The following is a 27,504-nucleotide window of genomic DNA, read 5'->3' as shown; positions in this document are numbered from 1 at the left end:
GGGATTGAGATGCTGGGACATGCTGAGTTTAGGGAAGGTGCAGGACAAATGTAAACCATTTTTGCCTCTGGAACGGTGCCTTGAAGTGCTGTTCCCTGCAGTATTAGGAAAACATTTATCCACTGTATCTCATTTACTAACAACTGATGGTGACATCTTAGTTCCTTTTACTACTACAACAGTGCAATGGTGAAATTGACCTCACCAACACTGCCATAACAGATACACTATTGAGAGCACCCTGACGGTTGCATCATAGACTGGTACAGCAGTTCTAAAGCACAGGAGCCCAAGAGACTGCAGAGAGTAGTAAACACAGCCTGGTTTATCAGGGATGCAACCACCTCCATCACCGACAGCATCTGCAGGAGGTAGTCCCTCAAGGAGGAGACATATGCCATCAAGGACCCTCACTATCCAGGCCATGCCCTCTTCTCACCATTATCAGGCAGGAGGTGACGAGGCCTGAAGTCCAACACCACCTGGTTAAAGGACAGCTACTTCCCTTCAACCATCAGATTCTTAAACTGAACTGCACAACCCTATCCTTCCCTCAGCAAAGGGCCAGCTTTTGTACTATCATGGAATTGTCTCTGATTGTATTTATTTTTCACTAGTACCTTAAGGACAACAAAGAGGTGATCGCAGGAGGCAGAGGAATGGCTACAAATCGATAGACCTGGCCTTGTTCAAATATCAGAGGATCTGAACAACTATGCCATGGTTGTCATGGACTTCAGATAAAAAAAATGTCGAAGACGAATATGTCCCACAAAATCATTCAGCGTCTTCCCCAATTAGAAGCTCTGGATGAACCAAGAGATCCACAATCTGCTGAGGGGCGGATCAGTGGCATTCAGGTTTGGTGCTCAAGTACGATGCAAGTGGTCCAGATACACTCTCCAGAATGTCATCTTACTTGCAAAGTGGCAATTCTGGACCAAATCTGAATTACTGAAGGATATTTGGCAGCTGTGGCAGGGCTTGAATGCTTCCACCTCCAAAAGAGTGAAACCAAGCGACACAGATGACAGCAGGGCTTTGCTCCCAAATGAGCTCAATGCTTTCTATGCACATTTTGACCATCAAAACATGGAGGAATCTTCACAAACTGCCACAGCCCTTGGTGACCCTGTGCTCTTAGTCTTGGAGGCTGGTGTAAGAGCAACCTTTAAGAAGGTGAGCCCACGGAAAGCATCCGGCCCAGATGGGGTACCTGGCTGAGTACTAAACACCTGTACTGATCAACCGGCTGGAGTGTTCACCAATATTTTCAACCTCCTGCTTCGGCAGTCTAAGTTACCCACCTACTTCAAGCAAACTTCAATTTTACTGGTGCCTAAGAAGAACGTGGTAACCTGACTCAATGATTATTGCCCAATAGCACTTACATCCACTATGATAAAGTACTTTGAGAGGCTGGTGATTAAACATGTCAACTCTTGCCTGAAAACCAACTTAGATTTGCTCACTGACACAACAGGTCAACAGCAGAAGCCATTTCATTGGCTCTTTACCCAACCCTGGAATATCTGGACAGTGAAGACACATACATCAGGATGTTCTGTACAACTACAGCTGGGCATTCAACACTAACATCCCCTCAAAATGAATCAATAAGGTTAAAGACCCTGGCCTCAATGCCTTCCTTCTGTAATTGGATCCTTGATTTCCTCACTTGTAGACCCCAGTCAGTTCAGATTGGCAAAAACATCTCCATTAGCACAGGTGCATCACAAGGCTGTGTGCTTAGCCCCTGCTCTACTCGCTTTACACCTATGACTGTGTGGCTAATACCGCTCCAGTGCTATATTTACATCTGCTGATGACACCACTTTTTTTTGGAGAAATTAAAGGTGATGATAAATCAATATACGGAAGGGAGATTGAAAATCTGGCTGAGTGGTGTCAGAACAACAACCTCTTAACCAGTCAGCAAACCAAGGAGCTGATTATTGACCTCAGGGGGAGGAAATTAGAGGTCCATGAGCCAGTGCTCATTGGGGGATCAGAGGTGGAGAGAGTCAGCAACTTTAAATTCCTCACTGTTATCTTTACAGAAGACCTGTCCTGGGTCCAGCACACAAGTTCCATTATGAAGCACAGCAGTGTCTCTGCTTCCTTAGAATTTTTGGAAGGTTTGGCATGATATCTGAAGCGTTTACAAACTTCTATAGTTGTGTGGTGGAGAGTGTATTGACTGGTTGCATCATGAGCCTGGTATGGAAACACCAATGCCTTTGAAAAGAAAACCCTACACAAAGAAATGGATATGGCCCTATCTATCATGAGTAAAGCACTGTCGCAGGAAAATTGCATCCGTCTTCAAAGACATATCCCACCCAATTTCGAGGCCATGCTTTCCTTTCACAGCTGTCATCAGGAAGAAGGTACAGGAGCCTCAGGATCCATACCACCAGGTTCAGGAAGAGTTATCACCCCTCAACCATCAGGCTCTTGAAGCAGAGGGGATAACTTCACTCATCCATCACTGAACTGTTCCCACAACTGTCCCCACGACTCACTTTCAAGGACTCTGCATCTCATGTTCTCAATATTTGCTTATTTATTTATTGTTACTTTGTTTTTCGTTTTACTTGCAGCTTCTTGTCTTTTGCACATTGGTTGTTTGTCGGTTTGTTGGGTGCGATCTTTCATTGATTCTACTGTGTTTCCCGGATTTACTGTTTTTGCCTGCAAGAAAATGAATCTGAGGGTTGTACAAGGTAACATATAATACTTGATAATAAAGTTATTTTGAACTTGTTCAGCAGTCTTTTTCCCCCATGTTCTGTGTTGTTTGAACCTAAACACTGAATATAAATTGTACATAATAAAGAATATAAATTATAAAATCATAAGACCATAAATATAGGTTCAACAGAACCACACGGACAAGACAAAACAACAACAGCAAAACAAACACCATTCCTCCATCACACCAACTTGATCAGCATGAATGAAACATAGAATCATAGAAAACCTACAGCACAATACAGTCCCTTCGACCCACAGAGCTGTGCTGAACACGTCCTTACCTTAGGAATTATCTAGGGTTACCCATAGCCCTCTATTTTCCTAAGCTTCGTGTACTTATCCAAGAGTCACTTAAAAAGACCCTATCGTATCTGTCTCCACCACTGTCGCCGGCAGCCCATTCCACACACTCACAACTCTGCATAAAAAATTTACCCCTGACATCACCACTGTACCTACTTCCAAGCACCTTAAAACTGTGCCCTCTCGTGCTAGCCATTTCAGCCCTGACTATCCACACGATCAATACCTCTCATTATCTTGTACACCTCTATCAAGTCACCTCTCATCCTCCGTTGCTCCAAGGAGAAAAGGCCGAGTTCACTCAACCTATTCTCACAAGGCATGTTCCCCAATCCAGGCAACATCCTTCTAATCTCCTCTGCACCCTTTCTATGGTTTCCACATCCTTCTTGTCATGAGGTTACCAAAATAGTACTCCAAGTGGGGTTCGACCATCCATCATGGGATTGAGTTTAGGAGCCAAGAGATAATGTTGCAGCTATATAGGACCTATCTCAAAACATGTGATGTGACTACACCTATAGCAAAGGACATACCTGAAAAGAAGGCCAATGCACCGTGTGCCTTCTTAACCACAGCATCAACCTGCATAGCAGTTTTGAGTGTCCTATGGACTCAGACCCCAAGATCCCTCTGATCCTCCACACTGCCAGGAGTCTTGCCATTAATACTATATTCTGCCATCACATTTGACCACTTCACACTTATCTGGGTTGAACTCCATCTGGGATCCCTTTGGATCCCATGCCTCCTTACTTTCTCAATAAGCCTTGCATGGGGTAACTTACCTTACTAAAATCCATATACACTACATCTACAGCTCTACCTTCATCAATGTGTTTAGTCACATCCTCATGTCACATGTTATGAGTGATGGAGATGAACACTGCATAGCCTTTGCATTGCATTACCTTACCACTGCAGAGAAAAATTACACACAAATTGACAGAGAGGCCTGGAGTCTGCTTTGGGATGTAAAGTGTTTCAACCAGTACTTGTATGGGAGAGAGTTTACCCTCATTATTGACCATCAACCATTAGTGTCCATTTTCAATCTAGAGAAAGGTGTTCCACTAACAGCAGCAGCACGAATGCAGAGATGGGCTCGGTTTTTTGGAGGACACAATTACAAATTCAAGAGGACAACTAAGCATAGAAATGGCAATGGATTAGAGTTTACCCTTAGAAAAGGAAATACCTGAAATATTTACAAAAGAGGACACTCCTCTTAATGTGTTCTCTCTAATGCAAATCAAAAGTCTCCCTTTTACAGCCAAGATGATCCAAAGAAAAACCATAAAAGAACCCACACTGTCTCAGGTCTACCTTGCCACCCAAAATGGCTGGAATGTGCAGCAGAAATTCCAGTTCCCCCATTTTTACCAGTGCCAGGATGAACTTGCTCTTGACAGGGATTGAGAGTTGTGGAGATTGAGAGTTTTTCCACCATCCATGCTGAGAGCCAAAGTGATGGAGGAGCTACGTGCAACATTTAGGTTTGATCAAAATGAAAACATTGGCTTGAAGCTTTGTCTGGTGGCCTGGGATAGATCAGCAGATCGAGCAGCTTGCCATGAACTGTGCGGGATGCCATCAAGCCCAAAAGATGCCAAGAGCAACACCTCTCCATCCCTGGGAATGGCCTCACTGCCCAGGCAGAGGATTCATGTGGATTTTGCTGGATCATTCATGGGCACAAATTTCTTAGTAGTAGTGGATGCAGCAACCAACAGGTCAGAAGTGATCCCAATAGCCTCCATTACAACCTTGTACACTGGTGATGTGTTGAGAAGCCTCTTCTCAAGGAAAGGTGCTCCAGAACACTTAGTCAGTAACAATGGGCCACAGTTTGATGTGGAACAGGCTCAGTCATTCTTGAAAATCAATGGAATAAGACATAATACATTTGCACTGTACCACCCAGCTACGAATAACTTGGCAGAAAGGGTTGTCCAGAGTGTAGAGAATGCACTGCAAGCAACGTCAGCTACACTGACACTGAATCAGAAGTTCACCATTTCCTCCTTGCATATCACAATGCAGCACCCTCCACAACCAACAACTCACCAGCTATGGGTTCTGGGTTCCTATGCTTACCCTTGTGTTCACGCTTGGATCTCCCCAAACCCAATCTCAGGAGTATGCAGGAGAAACAGCTGAGACAAACTGAGGGCCACTCAAATAAGATTCAAGGTTTCACTTCAGGACAAGAGACGGACTACAGAGGTGATCAAAAGTGGGTACTTGGAAAGATTAAGGACAGAACCGGACCACTCTCCTACACAGTGGGAAGTGCATCTGGAAAGAATACATTGGTCGATTGAGGAGAGCAGAGTCAAATGTTAGAGAAGAAACGTGTCCAGAGCTGTCAGAACCACTTCCTGCAGACCCAGAGTCAATTCCCACAAGCACCACAGAGGAGGCCCCATGACCTGAGATTGTTTCACAGCCATAAGTCTCACCTGCCAAGCAGAGTGACCCCCACCCCCGCCAGCCAGGAGAGACATTATCTACAAGAGAAATCCTCCACTGTGATTAAATCTTTAGGGCTGAATGGGATAATTAAAAATTGGATGTCTCTATAGTAGCTGAATTATGCAGTATACTGTATATATACGTATATAGATTGAGATGCATTCTGGAGTTTATGACTAAGCAGGGAGGATTGCTGTGTATTTAATATTTCAGTAGTATTTGAGTAATATTGTAAATATATTGTTCAATTAAACATTCTTTCTTGTTTATATAATTCATTACAGATTATATGAATAGTATAGGTCATTATGCCCCCATCCTCACTAAAAGTAAAAAAAAGTTTACACGCATTGATTAGTTTTATGTTTTGAAGTTACAAAACATAACACTTTCACATAACCCTCCACCTTCCTTGCTTAGGCCTGCTTCTGTCAGGTATGACACTATGAAATCCGCCATTCAGAAGCAGAGCTTCAGACGTGGTGTGACCATGCTTTCTGCAGCAGAGTGGCAATCTCTCACTTCAGCACTGGCAGGAAGAACACGATTGGTGGGCACGTTTCTCCCTCTTCATTCTTCTGCTGTCATGGCAACCGTAGGAGAAGCAGACTCACCGCTCATGCTGGCAAAGGCCGAATTGTCCAGAAAAGCCACGTCACTGGTCCCCTGTTCCAAACACCTGCAAGGAAACATTAGCACGTCTTAGAATGAGGCCCGTCTGCCCAAACTCGCCCACCCCTGTTGAAGGCCTGTTGCGTGCAGGGTTGCCATCTTGGTGCTGTGTTACTATGGTACTGGGCCTCCGTGACAATTTCTTGCCCCAAGTTTGGGTGCCTCTTCTCCTTCGTGGCCTCCCTTCCAGTTCTGGAGGAGGAGAGAGGCCAGTAACAGAATGAACAGCTACTGAGGTAGGGCAGACAGTCTATGTCATTGTCTCACTGAGGTCTGACACCCCACCCAATAGACCAGGACTCAACCTTGGCATGTAGCTCTGCAGTCCGACAGGCTCCCGGGATCAAAGACCCTTTATTTGCCATATACATTTGCATGTATTAGGAATTTGCTGTGGTGTTCTGGTGAAGAAGGCAACAGGAAGAACAATATCCATCAATTATAAAGAATAAATTATATACAGTACACTATAAATAAAGTTAGAGGTTAAATACCAATATGGAATACAATGTGCATAAATAACAGTGTGTATTTATAATGTAAACAGCATTATACAAAATTGTTTCAAGTTTTGACGGTGCATTGACTGAGATAATAGAGTTGGGGGGGGGGGAGAGTTAACTAGAATGTGATGACTGTGTTCTCTGACTAAACAGCCTAGGAGTGTGGGTGGGTTTGTCAGGTGAGGTACTAGGTCAAGCTGAAAGCATGATGGGTCCAGGTGAGGGATAAAGCTTTCTGTAACATTTCAGTGTACGTTTGAAACTGACTGCTTCACTGCCACATGAGTGGTAAGGTGCCTCGTGTAAAACTAGCAACTTATAATAGCGCAGAAGACGTCGGACTCACTCAGCCCAGGATCTGGAGGGAGAGACAGGCAGAATGATTCTTTCACTTTGTTTGTCACGTACATATCGAAACACACAGTAAAACCATCCAAGATTGTGCTGGGGGCATCCCCCATGCTTCTGGTGCCAACATAGCATCCCCACAACTCATTTACCCTAACCTGGCGTGTGAGAGGAAACTGGAGTATCCAGAGTGGACCCAGGCAGTCACAGGGTGAATGCACAGAAAATGAGGATACCAGAACCCTGCTTGGTGATTGCGCTAACCACTGCACTACCCTATCGTGCATCGAGACTGTGAAGAAGAGGCAGGGTCACTCATATCTCCCTCAGCCTCCTGCATGATGATTCACTGGCCTGTGTCCACATGAGGAACCCCAAGGTCGAAGGGGTTAACAGTCAAGTATTTGTGCATGGACAGTGTGGCACCCAGACTTCATCCAGAACAGAGTCCAGTAGTAAGAGAAGGAAGGATGTTTACAGGAGAGGAGGAGAATCTAAGGCAGAAATTGACTGTTTTTTGAATGAGAAGGGATTTATGAACTATGGGAAGAAAGTGGGAGAATGAGGTCGAGAAAACAAAATCAGTGGAGCAGATTCAACGGGCCAAATGGCCTAATTCTGCTTCTATAAGATCCAAGGCCAATGGTCTCATCCACTGTGGCACCTAAGATAGGCTATCTGGGTTTCCCCACACTGTTTGACACCCGATACGCTTTCATTGGGTGGTCAGTGTGGTAACACAGAGAATGTAGCAGCTGATGTGTGCACAGCAAGACCTCACAAACAACGGTTTGATAGGTTTCAATGACTAGATTATGTTGGTTGGGAGAATTATTGTTCAGGATGTTTGGGGGAGTATTTCCAAGTCACTCTTCAAGATCTCTCACGTCCACCAAGGAGACCATAAGACTATATGAACAGAATTAGGCCATTCATCCCATTTGCTCCTCCATTTGATCATGGTTGATTTATTATCCCTCTCAACCCCGTCCTCCTGCCTTCTCCCATAACTTTTGGTGTCCTCACTAATCAAGAATCTATCAACCTCTGCTTGAAATATACTCAACAACTTGGCCTCCACAGCATTCCGTGGCAATGAGTTCCACAGATTCAACAACCACTGGCTAAAGAACTTCCTCTTCATCTCTGTTCTAAAGGGTTGTCCTTGTATTCTGAGACTGTGCTCTTAGGTCCTAGACACTTCCACTACTGGAAACATCCTCTCCACATCTACTCTACCCAGACCTTTCAATATTCGACAGGTTTCAAAGAAATCCACCCCTCCCCCCAATTCTTCTAACCTCCAGTGAGTACAACCCACAGCCATCAAACTCTCCTCATACATTAACCCTTTCATTCCTGGGATCATTCTCATAATCTTCCTCGCCAATGCCAACAAATTAGACTCAAAACTACCCACAAGACCTCAAGTGCAGTCTGATCAATGCCTTTTTAAAGCCTCAGCATTACATCCTTGTTTTTATATTATAGTCCTCTCAAAATGAATGTTAATATCGCATTTGCCTTCCTCACCACCGATTCAACCTGCAAGTTAGCCTTTAGGGAATCCTGCATGAGGACCCCCAAACAAGAGAAAATCTGCAGATGCTGGAAATCCGAGCAACACACACAAAATGCTGCAGCAATTCAGCAGGCCAGATAACTTCTATGGAAAAAAGTACAGTCCTGCCAAAGGGTTTCAGCCCAAAACATCGACAATACTTTTTTCCATAGATGCTGCCTGGCCTGCTGAGTTCCTCCAACATTTTGTGTGTGTTGCAATGACTCCCAAATCCCTTTGCACCTCTGTTTTCTGAATTTTCTCCCCCATTTAGTTCAGTGTCTGATCCCAAACTGGTACTGCTGGAGACGTTCCATTTGAATCACTGGACAGAGAACAGACCTCGGGGAGGAACTCAAAAACTTGCAGGAGCTGGAGATGGGAAATAAAAACAGGGAAGTGCTGGCAAGCTCAGCAGATCAGGCAGCATCTGTGGAGGAAGAACAGAGTTAATGTTTCAGGCCACAGCAGATCAGATAGCACCTGCGGAGGGAGTTAATGTTTCAGGTCACAGAGCCTTTTATTAAAACAGGGTAAGTTTTAGGTTGTAGAGAAGGTGGCGGGGATGGAGAGATGGGGCAGTATCTGAGATAGGGTTTGCCCGATCATTTATTTTACTGGGGACAATTATGTAGTAACGCACATATAGGTGCTCCTTCCTATTGGACAGAGGAACACCACCCCCATCACCAATATTCCCTTTGTCTTATCCATTCCTTTCCTGGAGCTTGAAACAGCACTTTCTGGATCCTCCCTTCCCATTTACGATGTACTCACATCGCCCAGTAGCACTCACATCAACAGTGATGAAATGCTTTGAGAGGTTGGTCATGACTAGACTGAATTCCTGCCTCAGCAAGGACCTGGACACATTGCAATTTGCCTATTGCCACAATAGGTCAAAGGCAGATGCAATCTCAGTGGCTCTCCACACCGCTTTAGACCACCTGGATAACACAAACACCTATGTCAAGATGTTGTTCATCGACTATAGCTCAGCATTTAATACCATCATTCCCACAATCCTAATTGAGAAGTTGTAGAACCTGGGTCTCTATACCTCCTTCTACAATTACATATCCTCCTCGCTGACAATCAACACTGGCACACCCAAGGTTGTGAACTTAGACCACTGCTCTACTCTCAATATACACATAACTCTGTGGCTAGGCATAGCTCAAATACCATCTATAAATTTCCTGACGTTGTTGGTAGAATCTCAGGTGGTGACAAGAGGGCGTACAGGAGTGAGATATGCCAACTAGTAGAGTGGTGCTGCAGCAACAACCTGGCATTCTACGTCAGTAAGACTAAAAAGCTGATTATGGACTTCAGGAAGGGTAAGATGAAGGAACACATACTGATCTTCATAGAGGGATCAGAAGTGGAGAGAGTGAGTAGTTTCAAGTTCCTCGGTGTCAAGATCTCTGAGGATCTAACCTGGTCCCAATATATTGATGTAGTTATAAAGAAGACAAGACAGCAGCTATACTTTATGAGGAGTTTGAAGAGATTTGGATATGTCAACAAATACACTCAAAAACTTCTATAGTTGTACTATAGAAAGTATTTTGACAGTCTGCATCACGGACTGGTATGGAGGGGCTACTACACAGGACCAATAGAAGCTGCAGAAGGTTTGGAAATCTAGTCAGCTCCATCTTGGGTACTAGCCTACAAAGTATCCAGGACATCTTCAGGGAGCAGTGTCTCAGAAAGGTAGCGTCCATTATTAAGGACCTCCAGCACCCAGGGCATGCCCTTTTCTCACTGTTACCATCAGATAGGAGGTACAGAAGCCTGAAGGCACACACTCAGCGATTTAGGAACAGCTTCTTCCCCTCTGCCATCTGATTCCTAAATGGACATTGAATCTTTGGACATTACCTCACTTTTTAAAAATATACAATATTTCTGTTTTTGCAAGTTTTTAAAAAATCTATTCAATATACATAATTGATGTTCTTGTTTATTTATTACTATTATTATTTTCTCTTCTAGATTATGTATTGCATTGAACTGCTGCTGCTAAGTTAACAAGTTTCATGTCACGTGCTGGTGATAATAAACCTGATTCTGAAATGTCAGCCGGTTCTCTCTCCACAGACAATGCCTGACCCACAGAATGTTGTAACAGTAAGGACCACAGGGGATGGCTGACACATTATGTGGGAGAACAGTTGGGCTAATCAGAACAGAGCCAGGACCAGTCCCCTGGGTATGGAGACACATTCAGGAAATTCTAACCTGCAGGGAGCAGGTGGCAATGGGTCAGGTTTGGATCCGGACCCTGTCATGGGTACATACCTGAGAGCCCCTTCAGAACCGTAGTATGGCTCATTGTCGGTGGCTTCACAGAAGTAGTTTCTGGCCATGTTGTAGGACTTTTGGCCCCGGCAGAGTGCACAAAGATTCGGGAACAAGGCACCGGCTCCAGGAGCACAGGAGGCACTGAAGAAGCTGCTAGCGGCTGTGGGAGCAAAACACAAGCAATTACAGGGTCAGGCACACATGGCATTGTAGTACAGGGACACATAACACAGATTCATTCCTGGTTTATTTACTAGGACTACTGATAATTACCAAGTTAGTGAGTTGGAGGCCAATGGAATGTTCACTATTGTCCTGCTTGTGTTGCAGATAGTGGGGACACTCTAATCTAGCTGGGGTCTGACCACAGGAGTTCCTCAATACTCCAACCTGACGAGAATCCTTTGGCTTCACTGTTCACGTGGTTGAAATCCGTCACTTCAATTGACTTCAGTTTTGCAATAATCCTGGCACAGCATTATGACTGAAACTGGAGCAGGGGAGTGGAAGAGAGTTTTAAAAACATTCTCTGTGTTGACAGGGTGAGCTACACTATTTCTTCTGTTGAGGATTACAGGTGAACTGCCATCAATTTAAAATTTTCACCTGGATAATGCGTCTGCATGATTTTTAAAGTAGTCAGTAAGAATGTAAATACTTTGGCCAAAGGATCACATCTGTGTATGGTTAAAGGAAATAAAGACTGGCGTGTTTGTGCAGAGAAGAGAGTGTGTTGGCTCAGATCCATGCTGCGTTGTGTTTGGAGTCTAACACAATAAATCATGTTGTCAGAGACGACTACCAGACATTGTCCAGAAACTAAATCACTTAACTGGTAACTGCAAATCAACACACAGCAGATGTGGGTAATCTGAGATAAAAACAGAAAATGGCAATTACTCTGCCCGACACCACGACAAACTACAGAAAGTCATGAACACAGATCGACACATTACAGAACCCGTGAACAACTTCTCGCTGTCTCTGGACCCCGTTCAGCTCCTGTTGGGCAGAAGATACAAATCCCTGAACACGTATGACCGGGTTCAGGGATAGCTTCTATTCCAAAGTTACAAGGTTCTTGGAGAATTGTTCTATACAACAATGGTGAAGTCTTGGTCCCCTAGTCTGCCTTACCATGGTCCTCACACCTCACTGTCTACCTGCACTGCATTTTATCGGTAACAGTAACATTACATTCTGAATGCAAACACTAGGAAATCTAGATGCTGGAAATTCAAGCAACACACACAAAATGCTGGTGGAACACAGCAGGCCAGGCAGCATGTATAGCAAGAAGTACAGTCGACGTTTCAAGCCAAGACCCTTCGTCAGGACTAAGTGAAAGAAGAGATAAGAGATTTGAAAGTGGGAGGGGGAGGGGGAAATGCGAAAAGATAGGTGGAGGGGAAGATATTGTTGAGGAAGCAGGGAGTCTGATTCCCATTCTGATATGTCAATCCATGGCCTCCTCTACTGTCAAAGTGAAGCCACACTCAGGTTGGAGGAACAACACCTTATATTCTGTCTGGGTAGCCTCCAACCTGATGGCATGAACATTGACTTCTCTAACAACCGTTAATGCCCCTCCTTCCCTTCTTATCACATCCCTTATTTATTTATCTATATTCCCCCTTTTTTTCCTCTCTCTGTCCCCCTCACTCCTTGCCGGTTCTCCATCTCACTCTGGTGCTCCCCTCCCCTTTTCTTTCTCCCTAGGCCTCCCGTCCCATGATCCTTTTCCTTCTCCAGCTCTGTGTCCCTTTTACCAATCAACTTTCCAGCTCTTAGCTTCATCCCTCCCCCTCCTGCCCCTCACCCTCCCACTTTCAAATCTCTTATTATCTCTTCTTTCAGTTAGTCCTGACAAAGAGTCTCGACCCAAAATATCAACTGTACTTCTTGCTATAGATGCTGCCTGGCCTGCTGCGTTCCATCAGCTCTTTGTGTGTGTTACTACATTCTCAATCCTAACAACAGACCATAAATATAAAATTCTGAGCCATTATCAAAAGGTTTCAAATTTAAAATAACATCTATTATATTGTTATCCGGGCTGGTAGGAAATATATGTAGTTTAGATCTTAAAAAATCTCTAATCTATAGATATCGATAAAAGTGGGTATTTGATAGCTTATATTTCACCAAGAGCTGCTCAAAAGAAGAAAGATTCCCTCCTACAAACAGATCCTGAAATCGTTTAATGCCTAACCTATCCCATTCTCTAAAAAACGGATCGGTCATAGATGGTTTTTAAAAAATTAGAGAAATATTGACTAGAAAGGTATCTCAATAAACCATAATGTTTTCTAAACTGTAGCCAGATCCTCAAAGTGTGTTTAACCACAAAACTGTCAGTTAATTTATTTAAAGATAAAGGAAGAGAGGATCCAAGAAGAGAAATAATAGAAAATTTCGTAACAGAGTTGGCTTCCAAAAAGACCCATATTGGACAATCCTCACGATTAATATAATATAACCACAATGGAAGATTTTGTATGTTAATTGCCCAGCAATATAACCTAAAATTAAGTAGAGCAAGGCCTCCATTCTTTATTATTTTTTGAAGGTGGGCTTATTTAATCGGGGTTTTCTGTTCTTCCATATATAGGAAGAAAGAATTGAATCTAAAGAATCAAAAAAAACTTAGGATTAAAAACAGGTACATCTTGAAAAAGGTATATAAATTTAGGTAAAATATTCATTTTAATAAAATTGATTTGACCAATCACGATAGAGAGAGGCAACCAATTCATTAATTCATTAAGGTTAGAAAATTTTCTTTGAATAGATCTTTATAATTCTTAGTGATTGTTACACCCAAATATGTAAATTGTTTTCTTACAATTTTAAAAGGAAGGTTAATCACTCTTACGCAAATTCAATTTATATCCTGAAAACTGACTAAAATTAATCAGTAAAAGACTAATATCGGAATGTGTGATTTCTCTGGATGCGGAGAAGACCTTTGATCAAGTTGAATGGAATTACCTATTTAAAACCTTGGAAATATTTAATTTTGGCCCAATTTTATTTATTGGATGAAATTACTTATCTCCCTCTGCTCAGATCCTTACTAATTTTCAGATTTCTAAACCAATTAAACTCCAACGTGGAACCAGACAAGGATGTTCGTTGAGTCCTTTGCTTTTTGATTTGATATTAGAACCTTTAGCAATTGCCTTTCGAGAGTCTAAAGATGTCACCAGTATCTTAAGGAAAGGTACTGTTCATAAAATTTCACTTTATGCTGATGACCTATTGCTTTTTATATCTGATGTTACAACTTCTTTACCTCTGTGTTACTACATTCTGAATTCTGTTTTACTCTTCAATATACTGAGGTACAGAATAATCTGCCTGGATGGAAAGCAAACAAATGCTTTGCACTGTACCTTGGTGCATAAGACCATAATAGAAATATGAGCAGAATATTAAGTCTGCCCCACCACTCATCATGGCTGATTTATTATCTCTCAGCCCCAATCTCCTGCCTTCTCCCTGTAACTCTTGTTATCCTTACGAATCAAAAAGCCATCAACCTCCACTTTAAACACTGTACACCCAGTGACTTGACCTCCACAGCCTTCCGTGGCAATGAATTCCACAGATTCACTACCCTCTGGATGAAGAAATTTCTCAATTCTGTTCTAAACACACATCCTTTCTTACACAAGGGGCCCAAGCTGCTCATAATACTCCAGTGGTCTGACCAGGGCCTAATTAAGCTCCAGTATCACATCCTTTCTTTTATATTGTAGTTCTCTCAAAATTAATGCTAACATTTACCTTTTTCACATCTTATCCAACCTGCAAGTTAACCTTTAGAGAATCTTACACAAGGCCTCCCAAGTCCCTTTGCACCTCTGAACTTTGAATTTTCTCCCCATTTAGAAAATTCTCTACACCTTTATACCTTCTATCAAAGTGCATGATCATACACTTCTCTAAACTATATTCTATCTGCCACTTCTTTGTCCATAAGACCATAAGATATAGGAGCAGAAGTGGGCCATTCAGCCCATCGAGTCTGCTCCACCATTCAATCATGGGCTGATCCAATTGTTCCAGTCAACCCCACTCCCCTGCCTTCTCCCTATACCCTTTGATGCCCTGGTCCATTCTCCCAATCTGTCTAAATCCTTCTGCAGACTCCCTGCTTCCTCAACACTATCTTCCCCTCCACCTATCTTTACATAGTCTGCAAACTTGGCCACAAAGCCAAAGCCAAAGTGGAAACACTCAGCAGGTCAGGCATCGACTGTGGAAAGAGGAACAGAATGAACAAGACTTTGATGAAAGGCCATTGGTAGAGGGGTTCCCAACCTGCTTGATGCCATGGACCTTTACCATTAACTGAGAGGTCCGCAGACCCCAGATTGGGAACCCCAGTCTAAAATTTTGACACTGTTTCTCTCCCTTTGGCTGCTGCCTGACGTGCTGAGTGTTTATCAAATCAAGTTTACTTATCATTCAAACCATACATAGATACAGCTGAATAAGACAGTGTTCTTCAGGAGCCAAGGTGCAAAACATTCAAACTAGGAAGCACACATTCTAAAATAGTGATTTTACGTCACTGACAGGTAGCTGTATTGGAAGAGGCAGCTAGGGATTGGAGAATTGTGTGATGTGTGCCTGAGAACTGTGTAGGCATGCCTGATGCCAGATCTCTCTGGTCATACAAACCACACTTCATTGGCATATGGAAACCCTGCAGACGAGAAATAATCTGTGCTTAGCAAGAGGCATAACAGGGCTGTGTGGGTGACTTGCGCCAGTGCTATTGTGTTCCATTTGCTTTGTTGCAGGTACGTGCTGATCACAATCCACTTTGTTATGCAGGAAACAATGGACACTGTGAGCCTATCAGGACGAGTTGTCAGTTCTTGGCCACAAAGTCAGAATGTCAGAGTTCTGGCCCCTGCAGGAACCCTGTCCACAGGAACATACTGGGATCCACATTAACCGATCCCTCAAAGTTGCTGCTCAAGTTGATAGGGCTGTTCAGAAAGCACGTGGTGTGTTCATCTCTGATTGTTGGATAATTCAGTTCCAGAGCCACAAGGCAATGTTGCAGCCCGGTTAAACCACACTCAGAGTGGTGTTCAGTTCTGGTCACCTCATTATAGGAAGGATGTGGAAACTTTAGAGAGGATGCAGAGGAGATTCACAGGATTCTGCCTGGATTGAAGAGCATGTCTTACGCAGAGAGAATCAAAGTTCAAAGTAACTTTATTATCAAACTACATATATGTAACCATATAGAACCCTGAGACTCATTTTCTTGTGGGCACACTCAGCAAATCCAAGATACATAATAGAATCAATGAAGGAGTGTACCCATCGATTCGGACAAACAGCCAGTGTGCAAAGCACAACAAACTGTGAAAATACAATAAATAATAATAAGTAAATAAGCAACAAATATTGAGAACATGACATGAATAGTCCTTGAAAGATTGTCCATAGATCGTGGGAGCAGTTCAGCGATGGGGCAAGTGAAGTTAAGTGGTTATCCCCACGGATTCAAGACCCTGATAGTTAACTGTTAGTGAACCTGCTGGTGTTGGTCCTGAGGTTCCTATACTTTCTCCCTGATGATCCACAGGCTTTTCCCCAGGGTGGAAATAGCTAATACCGGTGGCCATAATTTTAAGGAAAGTGTAGGGGAGATATCAGAGATAAGTTTTATTTTTACACAGAGGGTGCTAAGTATATGGAACACCTTGTCACAGTGGTGGTAGAGACAGATACATCAGGAATATTTAAGAGACTCTTAGATAGGTACATGGATGATAGAAAACTGGAGGGCTATATAGGAGGGAAGAGTTAGATAGATCTTAGAGCAGGTTAAAAGGTCAGCACGGTATCTGGGCCAAAGGGAATGTTCTGTGTTGTAATGTTCTATTCATACTCACGTGCACAAACACACACTCTCACCACTCCCTGAAGGGCTGAGTAGAGGCCTCAGAATCACAGGGTAAAACAGCTCAGAACCAACACCTTCATCTCACCATGTCCAAACTGATCATCTAATTGATCCCACCTGTCCACATTATGATCATAGCCTTCTATGCCTTGCCAATACAAGTCTCTGAGAACTCCTTCTCCAACATTGCACTTCACCATTCTCTCTGTAAAAATCTCACCCCTCATTAAACCTGCGCCTTCTTGTTTTTGATTCCCCTACCATGGAATAAACTTCTGACATTGCACTCTCTTTCAATAGTGCACTTCAGGCCAGCTTGAAAATGTCTCTAAATAATTATCACCAACTTGTGGATCCAGAGGAGCCAACAGACTGGACCACTGTTACACCACCATCAAAAGCACTTGCCGTGCTATCCCACACCCACACTTTGGAAAGTCTGATCACCTGGCTGTACTTCTACTCCCTGAGTACAGGCAGAGACTGAAGACCACTGCACCAGTAGAGTAAACCAAGAAGGTATGGACGAGGAAGGCAGAGGATCACTTTACAGGACTGCTTTGAGTTGCTGGACTCAACTCCATTCAGGGATTCATCTTCAAGTCTGAATGAATACGCCAGAGCAGTCACTAACTTCAGAATCAGAATCAGGTTTAATATCACTGGTGTATGTCATGAAATTTTTTAACATAGCAGAAGTAGTATAATATGCTGATAATATAGAAAAAAGTACATCAATTACAGTAAACATATATATGTATATTAAATTTAAATAAGCAGAGCAAAAACATAAATAAAAAAGTAGTGAGGTTCATGGGTTCAATGCCCATTCAGAAATCTAATGGCAAAGGGAAAGAAACTGTTCCTGAATCGTTAAGTGTGTTCCTTCAGGCTTCTGTATCTCCTTCCTCTCAGTAACAATGAAAAGAGTAAACATAAAATACTCTGCAGATGCTGGGGTCAAAGCAACATGCACAACACTCTGGAGGAGCTCAGCAGGTCGGGCAGCATCCTTGGAAATGAACAGTCAATGTTTCGGGCTGAGACTCTTCCTCAGGACAATGAGAAGAGGGCATGTCCTGGGTGATGGTGTCACAGCAACAACCTTGCACTCAACGTCAGTAAGACTAAAGAATTGATTGTGGGCTTCAGGAAGGAGAAGTCAAGGGAACACACACCAGTCCTCATCAAGGGATTAGAAGGGGAAAGAGAGAGCAGTTTCAATTCCTGGATGTCAACATCTCTGAGGATCTATCCTGGTCCCAACATATCGATGCAATTACAAAGAAGACATGACAGCAACTATATTTCACTGGATTTCTGAATGGACTCTGAATCCATGAACACTACCTCACTACTTTGTTTTCTTTCTTTTTGCACTGCTTATTTAACTTTTTAAATATATACTGTATAATTCTTAATATAATTTACAGCTTTTACTATATACTGCAGTGTACTGCTGCCACATAATAACAAATTTCATGACCTATTCATTCTTATTCAACGATTCAGATATCAGGTCACCCTTCCAGGAAAAACAGTGTCATGCAGCATTGAAATAGGCCCTTTGGCCCATCATGACCATGCTGACCAGTAGGTACCCATCCATACTAATCCCTCTTTCCACCACATGACCCTGATGCCAGGGTCTCACCTAGACCCATCTGAAGAACTACAGCCCTTCATGTTGCTTGTCCATGTAGAAACACTGTAATAGAGAGCATTAAGAAGAGGTCTGTTATAAATGGGACATTGCTCAGATTCTCTACACCAGAAATGCCTGGAGAGGGAGGAGCCATTTTCCAAGCTGTGCATGAGACACTTCGGCTGCTCTCCACTGCCGGATGACTCCATAGAGCTGAGAGAGCCAGGGTTTCCACCCAGCCACCTCTGGCTGAGAGCCCTGTGCTGGTCCAGGTCCCATGCTGCCCCCTCACTGTGGCCCCAGTCTGCATGCACACATATTTAATGGATTAATGTGGACAATTTCCCAGTTTCTGTTCAATGACTTCATTTCCATAAGACCATGAGACATAGGAGCAGAATTAGGCCATTAGGCTCTGCCATTCCATCATGGCTGATTTATTATCCCTTTCAAACCCTTTCTCCTCCCTTCTCCTCATAAACTTTGATGTCCTGACTAATCAAGAATCTATCAACCTCCGTTTTAAGTATACTCAATAACTTGGCATCCATACCTGTTGGTGGCAAATGAATTCCATACATTCATACCATCTGGCTAAATAAATTCCTCTTTATATCTGTTCTAAAGGGATGTCCCCCTATTCTGAGGCTGAGCCATCTGGTCCTAGACTCCCACACTAGGAAACATCCTCTCCACATCCATTCTATACAGGCCTTTCAATATTCAAGATCCCCTGTCATGTGTGCACAGCAAGACCTCACAAACAACGGTTTGATAGGTTTCAATGACTAGATTATGTTGGTTGGGATAATTATTGTTCAGGATGTTTGGGGGAGTACTTCCTAGTCACTCTTCAAGATCTCTCACGTCCACCAAGGAGACCATAAGACTATATGAACACAATTAGGCCGTTCATCCCATCTGCTCCTCCATTTGATCATGGTTGATTTATTATCCCTCTCAACCCCATCCTCCTGCCTTCTCCCATAACTTTTGGTGTCCTCACTAATCAAGAATCTATCAACCTCTGCTTGAAATATACTCAACAACTTGGCCTCCACAGCATTCCGTGGCAATGAGTTCCACAGATTCAACAACCACTGGCTAAAGAACTTCCTCTTCATCTCTGTTCTAAAGGGACGTACTTGTATTCTGAGACTGTGCTCTTAGGTCCTAGACTCTTCCACTACTGGAAACATCTTCTCCAGATCTACTCTATCCAGACCTTTCAATATTCAATAGGTTTCAAGTATATTCCCTCCTCTTTCTTCTAAACACCAGTGGTTACAGGCCTAGAGTCACCAATCTTTTCAAACCTTTTCAATCCAGAAACATTCTCATGATCTTCCTCTCGACCCTCTCCAATGCCAGCACAATGTTTCTTAGAAAAGGGGCCCAAACATGCTCATAATACTTGAAGCACAGTCTGAACAATGCCTTATAAAGCCTCAGCATGACATCCTTGCTGTTATACTATATCCTCTCAAAATGAATGCTAGCATTGCATTTGTGTTGCTGTGTATATAAATCAATCTCATGTATTTGTATTTATTGTACTTCTTATGTTTTCATTACACTTATTACATATTTTTATGTTGTATCAGATCAGAAGTTACAATTGTCACATACCCCGTGACGGGTTAAAGATCCAGCAGAAATGGAAAACACATTGGAGTCTGGTATTGCTATAAACTAATAGTGTTTATTAGTAACTACGCAATACAGTACTAAAAATGCAGATATTTTATACAGGTTAGCAATGTGTGTGTATGTATATGTGTGTGTATGTATGTGTATATATATATATATATACACACACACACGCACGCATGTATATACACACACACACACACACACACACACAAGTGTGGAAACAGGAACAAATCTAGGCTCTTTCAAACCTAGGGGTGGATGGATATAGTCTTATGATGATGAAGAGAGTTCAGTTCAGTTTGAGATAGTTAGTTGAGTAGTTGAGTAGCATTGGAGAGAGAGAGGTGAGCTGATGCCGTCGATCTTCCTGTTGTCTTCTGAAATCCCCATTGTAGTCGCCAACTATGACCACAATGTACAACTGTTCTTCAGTGATGGAATTGTCACCCAGGCAAGGGCGGACACACAAATAATTCCCCACCGGCCACACCTTTTCACACTGCTAGAGCCACTGATCAATTTCCCCGAATCGATCCTCCAAAAACCCCACCTTCCTGTGGGTGCAACAAAGCTCGTTCAGTGTCCAAAACTGTGTGTCTGTCTGTGTAACAGCAGACCTGGTTTTTATTTCCACATGTTGGACACCAGCTGTCCATCAACTTGCTCCGCCCTCCTCTTTCTGCAAGAACTTTGCAAACAGGCAAAGTTTACCTTGTGGAAAGGTAAACAACTTGTAGAGAAACCATAACATCAATCTTTCGAGCAATTTCTGGCGCTCTCTCTCTCTTAATAACAAAGTCTCCGTGTTGGTCACCTCCCTCTCTCTCTCTTAATAACAACTCAAACAGTATCGAAAAGCCAGTCTCATTCTCCTGACATTTTAAAGTGATAGTCCACAGAAAATATGAACCCTAGGAATACATAACACAATCACCTCGCTCTCCTTTACACTTGTGTACTGAAGAATTACAATATTGATCTACTAGTGCTGTCAAAATGAATGCTAAAACCACATTTGCCTTTTTTACCACTGACTCAAGCTGCAAGTTAACCTTTAGGGAATCCTGCATGAGGACTCCCAAGTCCCTTTGCAGCTCTGGTTTTGAGTTTTCTCCCCATTTAGAAAATAGTCTACGCCTTTATTCCTTCTACCAAAATTCATGATCATACACTTCCCGACACTATGTTCCATCGGCCACTTCTTTGCCCATTCTCCCAATCTGTTGAAGAAGCAACTCCCTGCTTCCTCAAAACTACCTGCTCTTCCACCTACCTTTGTATCGTCTGCAAACTTGAGTGCAAAGCCATCAGTTTCATCATCCAAATCACTGACATGCAATGTGAAAAGAATCAGTCCCAACACAGACTCCTGCTGAACACCACTGACCAACCAGAAAAGGCCCCCTATATTCTCACTCTTTGTCTCCTGCCAGTCAGCCAATTTTCTATCCACACTAATATCTTTCTTGTAATACCATGGGCTCTTAGCTTGTTACAGCACCTTGTCGAAAAAGGCCTTCTGAAAATCCAAGTAAGCAACATCCACTGACTCTCCTTTGTCTATCCTGCCTGTTACTTCCTCTAAGAATTCAAATGGATTTGTCAGGCAAGATTTCCCCCTCAGGAAACCATGCTGACTTCGGCCTATTTTATCATATACCTCCAAGTGCCCCAAAACCTCATCCTTAATAATGGACTCCAACATTGTCCCAACCACTGAAGACAAGCCAACAAAAAGCTCATTTCTTCTGCCTCCCACCCTTCTTAAACTGGAGCAACATTTGCAATTTTCCAGTCCTTTGGCACCATTCTGGAATCTAATGATTGTTGAAGATAATTATTAATACCTCCACAATCTCTTAGCTACCTCCTTCAGAATCCTAGGGTGTACTCCTTCTGGTCCAGGTGACTTATCTACCTTTAGACCTTTCAGCTTCCAAAGCATCTTCTTCTTTGTAATAGCAAATACACTCAACTAAATCAGCAAGGCTCAAACTTCCTTGGGAAAGTAAAATGAAAGAACAAAGAGTGGCACAAGGAAAGATGTTTTTAAGCAGTGAGTAGTTATGGTCTGAATTGAACTGCAAGATAACATTCAAAAGGCAGCTGAATCACTATCTAAAAGGGAAGCGAAATTGCAGAGCTATGGACAGAGTGTAGGAGAATGGACTAGTTAGGTTGCTGTTAGACACAGCCAATCTCTGGTTTTACATTTCACAATTCATGGATTGTATGGATAAATACTCCGCTTTGCCCCATGTATCTTGTGTGGTTCTAGGTAACTCTGTTTATATTTCAAGTTACTAGCATTTATATTTTGGTATTGTTGTAATTTTTCTTCCAATAAATATTATAATTCTTGAATCCATAATAACTGATCTCTCCAAGTGCAGTATGCACCATTGAGTGTAATCCTAGTACAAGTACAACACTTAAAAACACATATTCTACCTGGCTCAAACTATTCATTATGATAGATTTACAAATTTTAAAGTAGAAGGTCTGACTATCTCAGAGGAAGGTGATAATTTTAGTGCAATGCACAAAAATCTGAAAATGACAATTAGCTAGTGTGAAAACTGTCTAGGAATATTACTTTTTATCTGCTGTACAACTGTGGCAACAGCAGCTCCGAAAATAAATTAGTGTGTGCCATACAGCAAAATGTTGTCTTTACAGTGCCATCAGCTTTACCAATTCTGACAGTCATTTGTGGATATTGATTTAACTGCACATCAGTCTAAAATTTCATTTGTCTATAAGTAATGGAAAACACATGAGCCTCAATATGGGCATGCAGGAGAGAAGCTGCTGATGCTGGAAATCTGCAACAAAACACACCAAAAAAAATCTCAATACTTTGAGAAATGTCTTGTGTCTAAATATTTTCACAGCAAAGTATGATCAAGCTGATGATGTTTCTATTCATGATACTGATGATATAAATGATGAAGACAGAGGTAAGAGTTCAAGGTAGTTAAGAAGTAATTCAACTCTTATTTAACAAGCATAAGTCCAGAAGTCAAGGCTCAATGACCGAACCCCCGTCTCGAAACTCTGCGAATCCACTGAAGAAGTCAAGGGTCACAAGTCTGCTGGATCTAGAGGATGTGTATGTGCATGGGTGGATGGGAAGGAGGAATAGGGCTTGTTTAGCTGTTGTTGTTTTGTCACTTGGCATGTTTTGTTTTGCTGTGTTCTGAGCTCTTTTGCTGAACACTGTGGGCATGCTATGTTGGCACCAGAATGTGCGGCCACACTTGCATGCTGCCCCATCACATCCTTGGGTTGGTTAATCCAAATGACACATTTCACTGTATGTTTCAATCTACATGTAATAAATAAATCTGGATACAAAGAATTATATTGTTGATGTGTACTTGTAGGTGATATGTAAAAATGTAGATTAAATTCAAGAGCAGGGAGGTCATGCTGCAACTATACAGGGAACTGGTGAGGCCGCACCTGGAGTACTGTGTGCAGTTCTGGTCTCCATACTTGAAGAAGGATATACTGCCTTTGGAGGCAGTGCAGAGGAGGTTCACCAGGTTGATTCCAGTGATGAAGGGGTTAGCCTATGAGGAGAGATTGAGTCGTCTGGGACTATACTCTCCGGAGTTCAGAAAAATGAGAGGGAATCTTATAGAAACATACAAAATTTTGAAAGGGATAGATAAGATAGAAGTAGGAAAGTTGTTTCCATTGGTAGGTGAGACTATAACTAGGGGATATTGCCTCAAGATTCAGGGGAGAAGATTTAGGATGGAGATGAGGAGAAACTTTTTCTCAGAGAGTGGTGAATCTGTGGAGTTCTCAGGGAAGCAATTGAGGCTTCTTCACTAAATATATTTAAGATACAATTAGATAGATTTTTACATAGTAGGGGAATTAAGGGTTATGGAGAAAAGGCAGGTAGATGGAGCTGAGTTTATGGACAGATCAGCCATGATCTTATTGAATGGCAGGGCAGGCTCAATAGGCCAGATGGCCTACTCCTGCTCCTACTTCTTGTGTTCATATGTTCTTATGTTATGTCCCCTGCCATTCTCGAATTTCTGGCATATCACTGGTGTCCTCCACAGTGAAGACTGATGAAGACAGTGAATATTTGGTCTGCTATTTCTCTGTCCCCCTATTACTACCTCTCCAGCATCATTGTCCAGCGTTCTGATATCCACTCTCAGAATCAGAATCAGAGTCAGAATCAGGTTTATTAACACCGGCATATGACATGAAATTCATTAACTTAGCAGCAGCTGTTCAATGCAATACATACTCTCACATACTCTCTACTCCCTTTCATGAATAAAGGAACAACATCCACAACCCTCCAATCCTCTGGAACCTCTCCCGTCCCCCATTGATGATGCGAAAATCATCGCCAGAGGTTCAGCAATCTCCTCCCTCGCCTCCCACAGTAGCCTGGGGTGCATCTCATCCGGTCTCAGTGACTTATCCAACTTGATGCTTTCCAAAAGCTCCAGCACATCCTCTTTCTTAATGACTACATGCTCAAGCTTTTCAGTCCGCTATAAGTCATCTCTACAATCACCAAGATCCTTTTCCATAGTGAATACTGAAGCAAAAATCCATTAAGTACCTCTGCTATCTCCTCCGGTTCCATACACACTTTTCCACTATCACACTTGATTAGTCTTATTCTCTCACGTCTTGTCCTCCTGCTCTTCACATCGTAGAATGCCTTGGGGTTTTCCTTAATCCTGTCTGCCAAGGCCTTCTGGCTCTCCTAATTTCATTCTTAAGCTCCTTCCTGCTAGTCTTATAATCTTCTAGATCTCTATCATTACCTAGTTTGTTAAATCTTTCATAAGCTCTTCTTTTCTCCTTGACTAGATTTACAACAACCTTTGTACACCATGGTTCCTGTACCCTACCATCCTTACCCTGTCTCATTGGATCATACCTATACAGAACTCCACGCAAATATTCCCTGAACATTTGCCACATTTCTTCCGTACATTTTCCTGAGAACATCTGTTTCCAATTTATGCTTTCAAGTTCCTGCCTGATAGCTTCATATTTCCCCTTGTTCCAATTAAACACTTTCCTAACTTGTCTGTTCCTATCCCTCTCCAATGCTATAATAAAGGAGATAGAATTGTGATCACTATCTCCAAAATGCTCTCCCGCTGAGAGATCTGACACCTGACCAAGTTCATTTCCCAATACCAGATCAAATGCAGCCTCTCCTCTTGTAAACTTATTACATATTGTGTCAAGAAACCTTCCTGAACACACCTAACAAATTCCATCCCATCTAAACCCTTCGCTCTAGGGAGATGCCAATCAATATCTGGGAAATTAAAATCTCCGACCACAACAACCCTGTAATTATTACACCTTTCCAGAATCTGTCTCCCTATCTGCTCCTCGATGTCCCTGTTACTATTGGGTGGTCTATAAAAAACACCCAGTAGAGTTATCGTCCCCTGTCCTGGTCCTAACTTCCACCCACAGAGACTCCGTAGACAATCCCTCCATGACTTCCTCCATTTTTTGCAGTCAGGACACTATCTCTGATGAACAGTGCCACTCCCCCACCTCTTTCACCTCCCTCCCTGTCCTTTCTGAAACATCTAAAGCCTGGCACTCGAAGTAACCATTCCTGCTCCTGAGCCATCCAAGTCTCTGTAATGGCCAAAACATCATAGCTCCAAGTACTGATCCATGCTCTAAGCTCATTCACTTTGTTCATAATACTCCTTGCATTAAAATAAACACATCTCAAACCATCGGTCTGAGCGGGGATGTTGTTTACAAGGATGTTGCCTGGATTGGGGAGCATACCTTATGAGAATAGGTTGACTGAACTCTGCCTTTTCTCCTTGGAATGACGGTGACCTGATATAGGTGTATAAGATGATGAGAGGCATTGATCATGTGGCTATTCAAGGCTTTTTCCCAGGGCTGAAATGGCTAATGTGAGAGGGCACAGTTTTAAGGTGCTTGGAAGTAGGTACACAGGAGATGTCAGGGGTAAGTTTTTTTTATGCAGAGAGTGGTGAGTGCATGGCATGGGCTGCTGGCGACGGTGGTGGAAGCAGGTATGATAGGATCTTTTAAGAGACTCCTGGATAGGTACATGGAGCTCAGAAAAATAGAGGGCTATGGATAACCTGAGGTAATTTCTAAGTAAGTACATGTTTGGCACAGCATTGTGAGCTCTAATTCCCTTTACTGTACTGTTATATTTATACATCTGATTTTAGCTTCTCCCTCTCAAACTGCAGGGAATTCCATCATATTGTGATCGCTCACTCCTATGGATTCCATCACCTTAAGCTCCCTAATCAAAGCTGGTTCATTACACAACACCCAATCCAGAATTCCCTTTTCCCTCATGGGCTCAACCATGAGCTGCTATAAAAAGCCATCTCATAGGCATTCTACAAATTCCCTCTTGGGATCCAGCACCAACTTGGTTTTTCCAATCTACCTGCATATTGACAACCCTCTCAACACCAGGTCTGCCACAAATCTACAACAATGGGCTCAGAGGGAAACAAAAGAGAGCTCTTAAAGAGGAACTGGTTTCCTAATGAAGAAGGGTCTCAGCCAGAAGTATGGATATTGCCTGACCTGCTAAGTTCTTCCAGCATTTTGTGTGTGTTGCTCTGGATTTTCAGCATCTGCAGAATCTCTGGTGTTACGTGTATTATAGATTTGCCGTGGTGTGTTGGCACAATATGCAAAAGTCAAAAAGCAGAGATTGAGTTACCTTCGGCCACAGACTGATTCTCTCTCCACTGGAGGTAGCGATGGGACAGCAGGAAGCCCAGTGGGATATTCCAGCCTGCTGTGCGCCGAGCACCATCATGACAGCTTCTCTTCCCCCTCAGCTGCCAAATGTTGAGGCTCTGGTCCTGCGTGACTGCCACGGAATACAGACACCCTCCTGCAGATAGGATGGCAGGTCAAAGGAGTGAGCTCATTCATATAAGGAGAGACAAGTGGAGAGGGCATGTTGGAAATGATGAGGAGTTGAGAGCAGTAGTTGTTCAGAGGGACAGAGATGGCCTTGTTGATAAATCACTAGAACCCAATAGCAAGCTATAAAGGCAGCAAATGGTACATTAGCCTTTACTAAAATGGCATTTGATCATTAAAATAACAACGCCTTACTCAGTAAGAATAGGTAGCCCCAGAATATAGTGCACTGACTTGGCCTCCCTACCTTGTGTTGGAGGGATTGCAACAAAAATCACTGGATTAAAATCAAAACACGCTACAAATTGTAGGAATGTGAAATTTAAAGAGAAAATGCTGGCAACTCTCAACGCACTTGAATGGTATTGGATCAATTTTGAGAATGTGGCTCTGGCAA

General features: G+C 42.7%; 1 protein-coding gene across 1 annotated transcript in view; it reads right to left on the bottom strand.

Annotated features, from left to right (window-relative positions):
- The window catches only part of sxph (saxiphilin), a 95,911-nt gene that overhangs the window by 41,353 nt on the left and 27,054 nt on the right, over positions 1 to 27,504 (bottom strand). Inside the window, 3 exon segments of the mRNA XM_059981334.1 lie at positions 6,150 to 6,214; positions 10,927 to 11,089; positions 26,899 to 27,075. Coding sequence (XP_059837317.1) covers positions 6,150 to 6,214; positions 10,927 to 11,089; positions 26,899 to 27,075 — 405 coding nt within the window.

This window comes from Hypanus sabinus, chromosome 10 (genome assembly GCF_030144855.1).
Source record: "Hypanus sabinus isolate sHypSab1 chromosome 10, sHypSab1.hap1, whole genome shotgun sequence".
Classification (NCBI taxonomy): domain Eukaryota; kingdom Metazoa; phylum Chordata; class Chondrichthyes; order Myliobatiformes; family Dasyatidae; genus Hypanus; species Hypanus sabinus.
Note: the sequence above shows the minus strand (reverse complement) of the source record. Positions and strands in the feature narration are given on the sequence as shown.